Source organism: Pelodiscus sinensis, chromosome 1 (genome assembly GCF_049634645.1).
Source record: "Pelodiscus sinensis isolate JC-2024 chromosome 1, ASM4963464v1, whole genome shotgun sequence".
NCBI lineage: Eukaryota > Metazoa > Chordata > Testudines > Trionychidae > Pelodiscus > Pelodiscus sinensis.
In genome coordinates this window covers 231,734,067-231,746,883 of record NC_134711.1, presented here as the reverse complement: position 1 = coordinate 231,746,883, position 12,817 = coordinate 231,734,067, and the positions used below count along the sequence as shown (strand labels likewise).

The 12,817-nt window shown below is 39.3% G+C and overlaps 1 protein-coding gene across 1 annotated transcript in view; it reads right to left on the bottom strand.

The window, feature by feature from the left end:
- SLC9A4 (solute carrier family 9 member A4) overlaps window positions 1-12,817 on the bottom strand; it is a 45,649-nt gene that overhangs the window by 11,456 nt on the left and 21,376 nt on the right. The window contains exons 5-8 of the mRNA XM_006127647.4: window positions 12,117-12,319; window positions 10,456-10,542; window positions 8,843-8,913; window positions 4,784-4,945 (exon numbers count right to left, since the gene is read on the bottom strand). Coding sequence (XP_006127709.2) covers window positions 4,784-4,945; window positions 8,843-8,913; window positions 10,456-10,542; window positions 12,117-12,319 — 523 coding nt within the window. The remainder of the gene's footprint in view (window positions 1-4,783; window positions 4,946-8,842; window positions 8,914-10,455; window positions 10,543-12,116; window positions 12,320-12,817) is intronic.

Below are 12,817 nucleotides of genomic sequence, written 5' to 3'. Positions count from 1 at the left end.
TAAGGCAATAACTTCCATTTTTATAAATTAGTGTTAAGAGGTGTTTACAGTCATTTGCAACTACCTCTCCTACTTGCTAAAGACAGGATAGAACCTGGTTGATCTGAAATGTTAACTGGATTTGCCAGGTCAACCTCTGTGAGAGCTTAGTCACATATACTAACAGGAAATGGAGAAAAGGGATAGAAAATAAAGGGGCATCACCATCCCTACTGAACCATAGTCAAAGTTCACTTCATTGTTCCCACTTATTTTCTTTTTTCTTTGCTTTCTTTTCTATGTATTTGTCCATTTTTTCCTTTTCTATGTATTTGTCCATCTTTTCCTTCATATTAAGTGATGTAATTGTGGTGAATGGCTTGATTAAAGGAGGGATTCCTTTAATTATATTCTGAAAGGCTTGTGCTTTCAGTTTCCCTTACATGAGTAAAAGAATGCAGCCTTTAATATCAAAAGAAGCTGCATGTAGAGTAAACTAAAAAAACAATTATCTGTTTAATGATTTGGGAACCTTGATGTTCAGATATGGATTAGTTTAGACTAGAGTTTGGGGTTCAGGTTCAAAGCAGAATCCAGGCTAAGATATGGCAGCCCAAATAATGGGAAATCACAGCTAATTTCACAACATTTCCATCATTTGTTGCATTTGCAAAATCCCCACTTTCTTTCCTGGATCATTTCAATTATTCATAGCATAACTAGAAAATAAGCCTTATCTGGTTTTGCATCTAACTTGAAAAGCAAAGCTAGAGAGATAGGTTGAGTTCAGGCATTTGTATCTGAACACTGCCAAAATTCAAATGTGTTAAAGACTCAATGTCTAGGCAGCCTGACTAGGGACTTATAAATGCACCCATTAGCACTCTAAATAGGGAAGTTGGGCTGTGCCTTGTTGAATAGTCCAATGACCACTTAAATTGCTAATTTTTTTTGTAATGGCTGCTTTTAAACTCTCTGCAGACCACTGAGAAGTGGGCCAGTCGCACAGCACCAGTGGCCCATGAAACATAGTTTGACAACTGAAGTCTTATGCACTACAATCCCTGATGCTACAAAGAGTAACTGCCTGTGTAACCACTTCTTGTTCAAGTTTGCCCTTTCTAGACTTAGGAAACCAGAAGCCTGTGGAACACCTGCAGAGTGACTTTTATATCAAGAATTGGAAAAAGGATAGGGGAAAGGATAGTGGAGAATGGCATCATGCACAGATCACCTCATCCTGATAATTTCCCCACTCCAGATCGACCCAATCTGGCTCCCCTCTGCCTGCAGATGTAGGTGGAACAGCAGGCCTTAGTTTATCTCAGTGCTTGTTATCACTTTGTTCTTTAGGTGACTCAAATAAAATACCCTCAGTTTCAGCTGAACTGAAATAGCAACAGAACAAACAACATGAAGATTATCTGTATTGTTCTAAAGCACAAATAAAAAGTGTAGTCTTTGCATGGGATTAGCCATTAACCTGCTATACTGATAACAGTGAGCCACCTGGAGAATGGAGAAAAGGTTACCTTTTCAGTTTAATTAGCACTCCCTTTAATTCATATTTCACAATATACAGTATAGTTCAAAAACCTGCTTTGAGCTAAAACAAGTTTGACTTGTTACCACCCCGATAAAACAATATTTATTGAAATTCTTTCTCTGATGCTTATTGAAACTTCCTGCATTTTATTTGCAGAGCCTAGTCTGGGTATTTTATTTGCAAAAACTTTACTGATATGATATTATTTCTGGTGCACAGTGATTGCCTATACATTTGTGTGGGCAAAAACCACCTATTCTGGCCATAAATGAACCTAATAAACTGCCCATATATTTTCTAAAAAATAGAGCTGATTACAAAATTTAAAAAAAAAATCTCCAAAAATCCTTATCCATTTTCCCATTTTTTGTTGTAATTTGAATTTCCATACTCTCCATCCAGTTCTTCTCAGAAGAAAGTAGCATCCTAATCAGATAGCCCTTGTGTAATTGTATCACTGGCAATGAAAACATTCAGGGGACATCTACACAGCAACATTATTTCAAAATAACGAAGTCCACGTCTACACAGCAGGCTGTTATTTTGAAATAATGTCAAAATACTGTCAAGCTGGAGGACTTCTTACTCTGACTCCTGTAACCCTCATTGTATGAGGAGTTAGGGAAGTCAGTGGAAGAGTGCTCTATTTAGAAATAAGTGCTGTATAGATGCTCCCAAATTTCGAAATAAGCTATTTCAAAATAAACTATGCAATTGACATAGCTCAATTTGCATAGCTTATTTTGAGTTAAGCCCTGCTGTGTAGAAGCACCCTCAGTCAGACTCTGATCCTTCTTATACCAGTGTACATCAAATCTAACTCCCCTGATGTCCAAAGAGTCATTGGAAAAGTGAAGCTCAGAAACAGCAAAAGTGAAATCAGAGAAAGTGAACTCAAAAACAAGCTCATTCTATCTTCTTATGATTATGTTTAAGGTATATTGTTTTAAAATATAGACACAAATGTGGTATCTACAGCATCTGCTTAGATGTGCTTTTCCCTTTGAAATCCCCAATTATAAGGCTTATGTTCTCTAAACCAGCATAACTACGTGCTATATTTTATCTCATATATAAATGTCTTATTGCACGGTCAATAGGCAAATACATAATGCACAGTTCACTTGTAAAAATCCCACTGACACCAATGGAAGTTCTGATCATGGACCAAATCCAGAAGGTTCAACTAAGATGTGCCCTGATTAACAAAGAATATTTATTCCCCTTATCTAAAATGTGAGAACCACAGACAGCAATGTTGTGTCTGTGTGTGATGGGGTAGCCTAGGTCCCGAAGCCTCCCTCATGGAAGTTTATGGCCTTGCCACATCCCACCCCAGGAAAAGAGCAGTAGAGTCTTTTGAGGTCCTTGACAAGGTAGTATGAGAAGCAGCTAATCAGGACCCAGCAAGCCAGTATACAGAAAGACGATGGGCAGAGCCAGGCAGTTTCACTTTGGAGCTCAAGGAGTGAAAACGGTCTGACTGGCTGGCTGAAAGAGAGCAGAAGGACATCTCACCGGGAAATGCTTATTGCAAGACTGGACTGAGACCCAGGGTCAGTTGCTGAAGATCAGGGCTTGGCATGTGGGAAGAGCTGCAGAACCATGGAAAGGATATGTCTAGACTGCATCCCTCTGTCAGCAGAGGGATGCAGATTAGGCAGGTCGACATTGCAAATGAAGCGGGGATTTAAAGATCCCGTGCTTAATTTGCATAAAAATGGCCACCATTTTTGCCGACTCAGCACTTTGTCGGCAAAAAGCAGCAGTCTAGAGGGGGACCTGTCGTGAAAGAAAGCCTTTTTCGACAGATCCCTTATGCCTCCTGCAAGGAGGTTTACAGGATCTGTCGAAAAAGGCTTTCTTTCTCGACAGATCCCCCTCTAGACTGCCGTTTTTTGCCGATAAAGTGCTGAGTTGGCAAAAACGACGGCCATTTTTATGCAAATTAAGCACGGGATATTTAAATCCCCGCTTCATTTGCAATGTCGACCTGCCTAATCTGCATCCCTCTGCTGACAGAGGGATGCAGTCTAGACATACCCATAGAGTGCCATTGGGACTTTGTTGAGACAAAGCCCTGAGATAAGGGCAAGGATGGTGTGGGGCCCTGGAGAAATGGCCTAAGAAATTAGAATCGCAGTAGAACATTAATAGACAGCTCACAGCAGACAACTGCTATTTACAGAGTCCCTGGACTAGTACCCAGAACTGTGTTGTACTGAGGGTATTTGCCCCATAGGGATTATGTTTGTATTTCACCAAGTCTGCTTCATAGAGCCTTCTATTGCCTTTCAGTTGAATCCTCTGTATGGGGGAGAAGAGAGAAACTCAAACCTTCCATGTATCTCTGGTGGCTAGATCAGCATACTGCAGGGAACAGATTTCACTATTCCAGCATAGTGGCGCCATTAGCCCACTCCCTCTGTACAGTTGGGATGTCCCCTTTGTCCACCCATTAACAAAAGCCTTTGATGAATTGGCACTGTTTAGCCTATTTGTTAAGAAAACTAGAAATGGGCAGTTGGATAAAGTACAAAACTAACCTTACCCTTTCCCCGTCTGTCAAACCAAACATTTCCAGAGCCCCAAAAAGGATGCTGTCTTATTTTATTCTTTAGTCCCTCTCTGCACCTGAGTTCTGGCCAAGACAGAAGATGAAGTACCAAAGTACTACAAGTAAGCCCATCTTTATGGCATTTCTGATCATGTCTCATTGCAATCATATGAAAGAGCCTAGTCTCGTGAGAGCTAAACCCAAACTTTCAGATCACAGAATTCTGGTTACTACTCTGAACTGACGGCCGGACAAACCAGCTACTCCATTCCTTTGGGTTGCTCTTTCAACACAAAGCAGCCGCAAGCCAGAATTTGATGGCCAGTTCAATGAAACATGTGGCTGCTTGGCATCACGGGAGCAGTGCAAAGCTACCAGTGAGTACCATGGCCTCTAGGTCTGAATCTCCAGGCCTTGCGGGCTCTCCCTTCTCTACTGAAAAAACATGGGTAGAGACAGTCCTTCCCACTGTGTGAACACAGAGCCATCATGGCAGAACATCTCATTTCCAATACAACATGCCAAGGTCCCAGCACCTAACAGTTATTGCCACTGCACCTCCTAGTACCTTGCTCTTGTCATATTTCTTGGAAGGTCCTTGACTCCATCAGCAGTTTCTTCATATTCCCCTGCTCCGTCCTCTCCCCCGCTCCCCCCCCCCCCCACCACGGTTGGTGAGCTGTAACAAAACTGATACTCACTGGAGAGAAGCTGTAGATGCAGCTGAACTTATCATCCCACTTTCTGCCATCTCAATGGCCTGTTTAATTTCCAGTTTCTTGTACAGAGATACAATGCTGGATTTGGGTTGTTTCTTCCGCAGCAGGATTTTCTTTAGATATTTATTGTCAAACTTTTTAAATCTATGAGACAGAAATGAAAAGCAGCTGAAAAAAGGAAAGGAGTCGATCTTCTTCCCTGGCAACATTAATCATGTATATAAAATTCTATGTTGGAAAAATTCTGTGTCAGAAACTGAGTCCAAATTGTAGGCACCCAGGACTTGCTGAAGGATCAGTGAACAGAAACCTGATGGAAGACAAAGGGCATGGCCTACTGGCCCACATAGATAGTAAATCTGCTCTACAAAAGAAAGAAACAAGCTGCAATCATGGTAAAAAGAAGGTTGTGTGTGTGTAAGCATATGGCATTGCCACAATTGTATGAAAAGAATAAAAAGGGGCCAGTCTTTTATGCTTTTGTACAAATGTTCTATTCTAATAAGGTATAACAGCAGCAGCTGCACTTACAGCAATGCCGGCCTATTCAGCCAGACGCCAATAATGTTCTAAATGGCCCAGTAGTTAGGCCCCATTATGTTGCTGATCATTTTGAATCCTGACAATTAGAGGAAAATATATATGTCCTAATATTCTGAATGCTGGGGAAATTGAATGGACCAGAAAATGATGTGTGTATGCATGCTGCATATTATAATAAACCACTAATATACCGCATGCACAGTTTGAATGTGTATGTGTGTTGAGGGGTGTATTGGCTTTCAGGCATTACCTAACAAACAGCAGCAGCTCTTATATTTTTTCCTATGGGGCAGTTTGCTAGGGCAGAGATACGTGCTTTAAAGTGTAATGAAAAGCAGTACCGAATGTATACAATTTCTTACAATCAACGATTTTTAATATTTGTTGCTGTAACAGAAGTCTGTACATAGATCTGCTTTATTCTGTGCTCTGGATGCTCTGTAAAGCTTTCTAGTCCACAGGAAATTATACTGTCAGTTAACCAAGGTATTAATTCCTAAAGGCATATTACTTAATCTTAATGAACGGAATACCTTCATTTCTATATGATTCTTTATATGATGTGTTTCCTTAGCTTTTACTGGACTGAAACAATAATTTACTCACCTGGGCTCCTTCTATCAGGTATATTGGATGGATCTAAGAGAAGTGACAGACAGTCAACTTATCTCAGCGACAGTGTCTTTGATTGTGTCTGTGGCTTCAAATAGGGAATTTTATAACCTGTGCACCACTCAGGCATTATCCTCAACAGATTTTCAAGAAGACTATTTTTAGGCCATTTACAGATGAATTCTATAGTTTGTAAATTTGTGGAAATGAAGGCCATCTGTCAAGCAGAAAGGATATTTGACCCCTTAAAGGCTTGTGTTACTGCTCTATACCAACCACTGAGCATGCAGAGGTATTGGACAGACAGATGATCATAGGCACATACAGATTTGATCATGTAAAGGTCACAAACCAAATGGTAATTTATGACATCAAGTCAACATCTTATCTACCTATCTCATCTACCTACATGCTGCTCCCACATAATTATTTTATTAATACAGAATCTCTCATATTCTCTCTCCTAGAATCAGAAGGGTAGTATAATTCTGAAACTGGGAAAAATACTTACTATTATTTTTATTATGAACTTATCTATACGGTCCCACATGTTTGCACAGTGGTTTATATTCAAATAAAAAGACTGATCCATGCCTCGGACACTGTGCAATCTAAGTCTGTATTTAAAGAGGCACTTTGAAGCTTCAGGGGGTAGCCAAGTTAGTCTGTACAGAAAAAAACAACAAATGGTCTGGTAGCATTCTATAGACTAACAAAACATGTAGATGGTATCGTGAGCTTTCGAGGGCACAGCCCACTCCTTCAGATGACCAGAGTTTTGAGTTTAGGCTGTGCAGACTCAAAATAAATAGGAGAGAAGGTAGGGGGAGGAAAAAAAGGAGGGACGTGGGAGACAGGGGGCAAAGGGTATAGAAAATCAGGAAGGTAGAGGGAATCAGTAAGTATCTGAAGATTGGGTAGTTAAAACGAAGCAGATAAGAATCAAAGTCAATTGATAGTATCCTTCCTGACATAGGAATCTACACAAAGATATGTTTGCACCTTCATTGACTGTTAGGTTGATAGTGTACCAACTATCCTTCATCACAATTGAGTCCATTAGCATGAGAATTGAATTTGCCGATGAACTCTAATTCCAATGCTTCTCTGTGTATCTGGCTAGTAGAATTGGTTTGTGACAAGATAGCCACTTGAAGTTCTTTTAAACAGTAATTAGGAAGATTAAAGTGTTCCCCAACAGGTTTTTGTATGTTTCCTTTACGTTTATCTGATTTGTGTCCATTGATTCATTCCCGAGGGGTCTGAGTTGTGGACTATAGGTAATAACTCCACTTGTTATTACCTATAGTAATAACTCCACTTGTTATTACCTATAGTCCACAACTCAGACCCCTCCAGCGCATTATACACAATCTACAACTCACCTTATAAAATGATCCCTCACTCTCAGAGGCCTTGGAAGAAAAGCCTATTCTCGCTTACAGACAACCTCCCCAACCTGAAACGAATTCTTTCCGGTAACCATGCCACACAATCATATCATAAGCATCCAGGAACCCAGCCCTGCAACCAAACACGATGTCAAGTCTGCCCACATATCTATACTAATGAATTCATCTCTGAAGCCAACAACCTAAGCTACCAAATCAAAAGGTCATTTGACTGCACATCCAGTAATTTGATCTATTCCATCAAATGCCAGCAATGCCCCACTGCTATAGAGATTGGACAAACTGGACAGTCTCTGCGGGAAAGAATCAATGGACACAAATCAGATATATGTAAAGGAAACATACAGAAACCTGTTGGGGAACACTTTAATCTTCCTAATCACTGTTTAAAAGATCTTCACGTGGCTATCTTGTCACAAACCAATTCTACTAGACAGATACACGAAGAAGCATTGAAATTAGAGTTCATCCGCAAATTCAAGTCTCATGCCAATTGACTCAATTGTGATGAAGGATGGTTGGGATACTATCAACCTATTTATTTTGGGTCTGCACTTCCTAAACTCAAAACTCCGGTCATCTGAAGAAGTGGTTGTGCCCACGAAAGCTCATGATACCATCTACATGTTTTGTTAGTCTATAAAGTGTTAACAGACCATTTGTTGTTTATTTGGTTGTTACTTTGAAGAAGAGTATCAGACGGGTAGCCATGTTAGTCTGGATCTGCAAAAGCGACAAGGAGTCCTGTAGCACCTTATAAATTAACGGAAGTATTGGAGCATAAACTTCAAGACCAGACTCCAAAGAGAAACTGTTGAGCTACAGTTCATCTGCAAATTTGACACCATCAGCTCAGGATTAAACAAAGACCGTGAATGGCTAGCTAACTACAAAAGCAGCTTCTCCTCTCTTGGTATTCATACCTCCAGATCAGCTGCTAGAAGTGGGCCTCATCCTCCCTGATTGAATTAACCTCGTTATCTCTACCCTGATTCTGGCCTGCATATTTATACCTGCCTCTGGATTTTTCCACTACATGCATCTGACGAAGTGGGTCTTTGCCCATGAAAGCTTATGCTCCAATACATCTGTTAGTCTTTAAGGTGCTACAGGACTCCTTGTCACTTTGAAGAAGGTTAGGCTTAGGCCTTAGGCCTTGTTTGCCAGCTTTTGTCCACATCTGGCATGAAGGTGAATGTCATGCTCTTCCTCCTCTGTCATGCTTATCTCATGCTAGCTTTTGAGGAGGCACAGCAGTGAAACATATGTGAATGTTGCTCTCCAAAAGGTGATGGCTACACAAGAGTTCAAATTATATTTTAGAATAGGATACGGCACATACCTGAAATATTTTCATTCTAATCAAACCTTATGAGAGCACAAAGTGGATTCCCTACTGTTTTAACCTTTGAATAGATCAATATGACACAGCTAAATTGTTTTATTTTACCAGACAGTAATAAAGCATTCTTACTTGTCTCTCAGTTGAGAGTGACTCCAGTGCCCACATATATCTTCAACTCCAGCCTTCAAGTGGTCCATCATCTATAGAAAAAAATACATCAAACCAATGGTCATAGCATGAAATCAGTGTCAGCACAGTTCTGAGGTAATTAAAAATCAGATTCTAAAGAGTCTGGACACTGATTCAAACTAAACCAATCTTAGAAAATCCAACATTTTATAAAAATCCAGGCAAACTTCTCCATATGGAATACCTCTGAACTTTTTATTTTTCTGTAAGATTGTCTTACTTATACAAATAAATCTGCTATGAATTACTTTGATTTTGCAGGCATCTTCCTATGTTTTCTCACAACAAGGTGGGACTTCCATAGAAATAGCTTTAAAATTCCCAGCAATAATTACTATACATAATACTATTTTACATAAAATCATATATGGCTTCGATGTAAAGATAAAACACTGAGGATAAACATTTCAGATCAAATGAAAGTTAGCTGTTAACATCTACATATGTGCTTAATTTTATACATATAGTAGTCACATGGATTTCAATAGGACTTCTCATGGGTAAATTTAACCACATTTTGAAGTGTTTTGTACAATATTATTAAGCTAGTTTAATAACCTTCTCTCTATCCTACCCATAAGAATTATGGCATGTAAATTTAAAGCACAGTGTTTCAGAAGAAAATAGATCTTCCAAAACAACCCAGAATTCTTCAAAATGCATCCTGAGGTTTTATTCATTTTAATTAACAAAACAGAGTGCTCTGATTTAATACTTTTCTGCTTTTTAATGTCTACTCAAACCTGGTCAAAAGACAGTAGCAGTGGAAAGAACCACACCTTCAGCCAGTGGAGACAATGAAGGTGCCTATCTCAGTTCACATTTGGAAACCACTCATCTCAAGCATAAAGACAAAAAAAACATTTGAATTAGAGCTTAGAAAGATTTTGCAGAAGTTGATGACCCTAGCTGGGAAAGATGCCCACTCAACACTGCAGTCCGAGGCATGAATACAGCACATGTAGGTGTGAACTGAGCTAGTTTTGATCTAACATGGCTTGAATAATGACAGCAGAGACTATACAAGCCCACCTGGGACCCTGGTATGTACTTGAGCAATTAAATCCATGCTGCTGTTGTTGTTCCAGTTAGCTAAATCAAAGCTTGCTCAGGTATGTTTGTAGGTGGTGCGGTCACACCACTGATTCCATGTAAATTGGTGGTGGATTTTTCAACCCTAACTTTTCATTGTGATGTAGTTGGGATTTTTCTTAATTGCTACAAAATGTTAAGATAGAAAGGCTGGAATCCAATTGCTATATTGTTCTACTGTTGTGACTTTATAAAAAGCTCCATTTTGTAGTTTGGAAATTTTAATGAGTTGGCATCCACATCGATAGGTTGTCAGATATTACTTCACAACAGCTTCTTTGGACTCAAATACCATCCAAAATTTGTATTTAGATATCTCATCTGGGATTTTGCAAAGGAGCCTATTGGGTTTATTTGCTCAATTAATTGCAAGGAAGCAAGGTACCTAACTCTCTTGAAGTTATTTGGAACTCCCACTCATTCTCTTTCTAGGATATAGTTCATCGATAAAGACAACTTACTCGTACATGAATCTCTTCATTGATGGACTCCTTCTTGCTGGTCTTTTTAACATCTAGATATTTGACCAGTGGACCTATTGTGATTCCCTGCATTTAGGTCAATGAATGAGAAAGTTAATTATCTTTTAGAACAAGCAGAGAAAAGGCAAAATATGATGTGACTATATCTTATTTGATCAATCATGAAAACTGTGTCTAGAATACAGCGGCTTCTGTTACTACAAGGCTGATTGAAAAATGGGGCTGGAGTGGGAAAACAATTTCCAAAAAAAAAGTTTCCATTTTTTAATCAATATTACAGTTGAATTAGCATTTTCTAACCAACTCTAAGAATTGGTTTCTGCAAACTACCTGGCCTGCTAACCACTCATACCAAACTAATTTCATTCAAGAGGAAAAAATACTATCAACATTATCTGAGCATCACTTTTTGACATTTTTTATATATTGAATATATTAGTTATAAATATATTCAATATACTATATCAAAATATAATGTTTTACCCCAAATTTTCAGAATTTTCTTTTGCAGAGAATTTCTTAATTGTAGGGTTTCATTCCTAATCAGAACAAAGACAAATGTTTAAATCACAAAATTTTCTTCACAGAACAGTTTCCATCCTGCATAGCTCCAGTTATGAACAAAGGGGCTACATCTACACTGGCCCCTTTTCCGAAAGGGGCATGCAAATTTTAAACTTCAGAATAGGGAAATCCGCGGGGGATTTAAATATCCCCCGCGGGATTTAAATAAAGATGTCCGCCGCTACTTCAAAGTAGGAATAAGAGATCCTCCAGAATAGGGCTTTATTCCGGAGGATCGGGCCAGTCTAGATGCTTTTTTCCGGCTTATCTACAAACCGGAAAAAAGCGGCGGACATCTTTATTTAGATCCCGCGGGGGATATTTAAATCCCCCGCGGATTTCCCTATTCTGAAGTTTAAAATTTGCATACCCCTTTCGGAAAAGGGGCCAGTGTAGATTTAGCCAAGGGGAGCAGCTTTTTTGTGTCTTTGTGTGCAAGATGAAGTAAAAGTCGAAACACCATTTTCAGAAGAATTCTTAAGGGAATCTTTTTTTAAGTATTTCCACCATAGAAGTTAGTAAATATTGAAACAAAAGTATACAAAAATGTAATTATCCACTGAAGAGTTATTGTATTAAAAATGAAGACTCTATCTAGCAAGCAACTGGAGTATGAACTAGAAGCATTATTTCTGATTTAAGTGTAAACTTCAGTGCAAGTTTAACTATAGAGCCTGTAGACACCTCTATCACAGGCAGTCCCCGGGTTACGTACAAGATAGGGACTGTAAGTTTGTTCTTAAGTTGAATTTGTATGTAAGTCGGAACTGGTACATATTGTAGGGGAAACTCTAGCCAAACATTTCTCCAGAGCTCAGTTTTATTCTCCCACACCTCACTTCCCTCAGTCCTTTATTCTCAAGCTGAGGTGTCTGCTGAGGAAAGCCGCTCCGCATCTCCCTGGTCTGCTGGGGGGGGGGAGTGCGCTAGCTTCGCGTCTCCCTGGTCTGCTGGGGGGAAGCAGCTAGTGCGGGGTTGCCTCACCCCGTTTGTAAGTAGGGATCCGATGTAAGTCGGATCCATGTAACCCGGGGACTGCCTGTATATGAAATGAACCCACTATGAAACTTGCTTACCTGAATGAACACAGTGAAATATATAACCACAAGGGTAGCCGTAATGAACATGTTCTTTCTAGGGAAGAGATACAAAGGAAGCAAAAATGCAAGAGAGAAACTACTGGCTCCTCGAAAGCCACTGTAGGCAATAATGAGCTGGTCTTTGATGGTGAAAGGGTAAGTCCTAAATTTGTTGGTGACATAAAAGAGACCAAACACACCTAGGAGGGAGAAAAACTCTTGTCAACAAAGTAACAAAGAAATATTTAAGTGCAACTGCATCTTTAGCCTTAGGAAACTAACATTTTTCTTTGCAATTGTATTTTAAAATACTATTATATATGTGATGACTTATTGTATGGGAACTTTTAACCCACTATTCTAATGTAGTGTGTATGTTTTTAAATGTGTTATGTTTGAGTTTTGCTGAATAGGCTCAAAAGATGAGATAAGTGATATTACACACACACACACACACACAGGACTCCTCGCCGCACACACACACACACACTTTTGTATTCTAGAGAGGTCTTCAACTGAGGTGATTTGAAGACATCATAGATAAGAGCTCTTCCTGATTTTTTCCCTACAATTTTCTTTCAGATACTTCTGCCTTCACACTCCAATGCATTTAGGTCCCCTTCTTTGTTACTCCAGCCATTTTCTTGCACAATAGAAGACCAGCGTGTTTGAACAGTGCTTTTTAAATAGTTGCATGT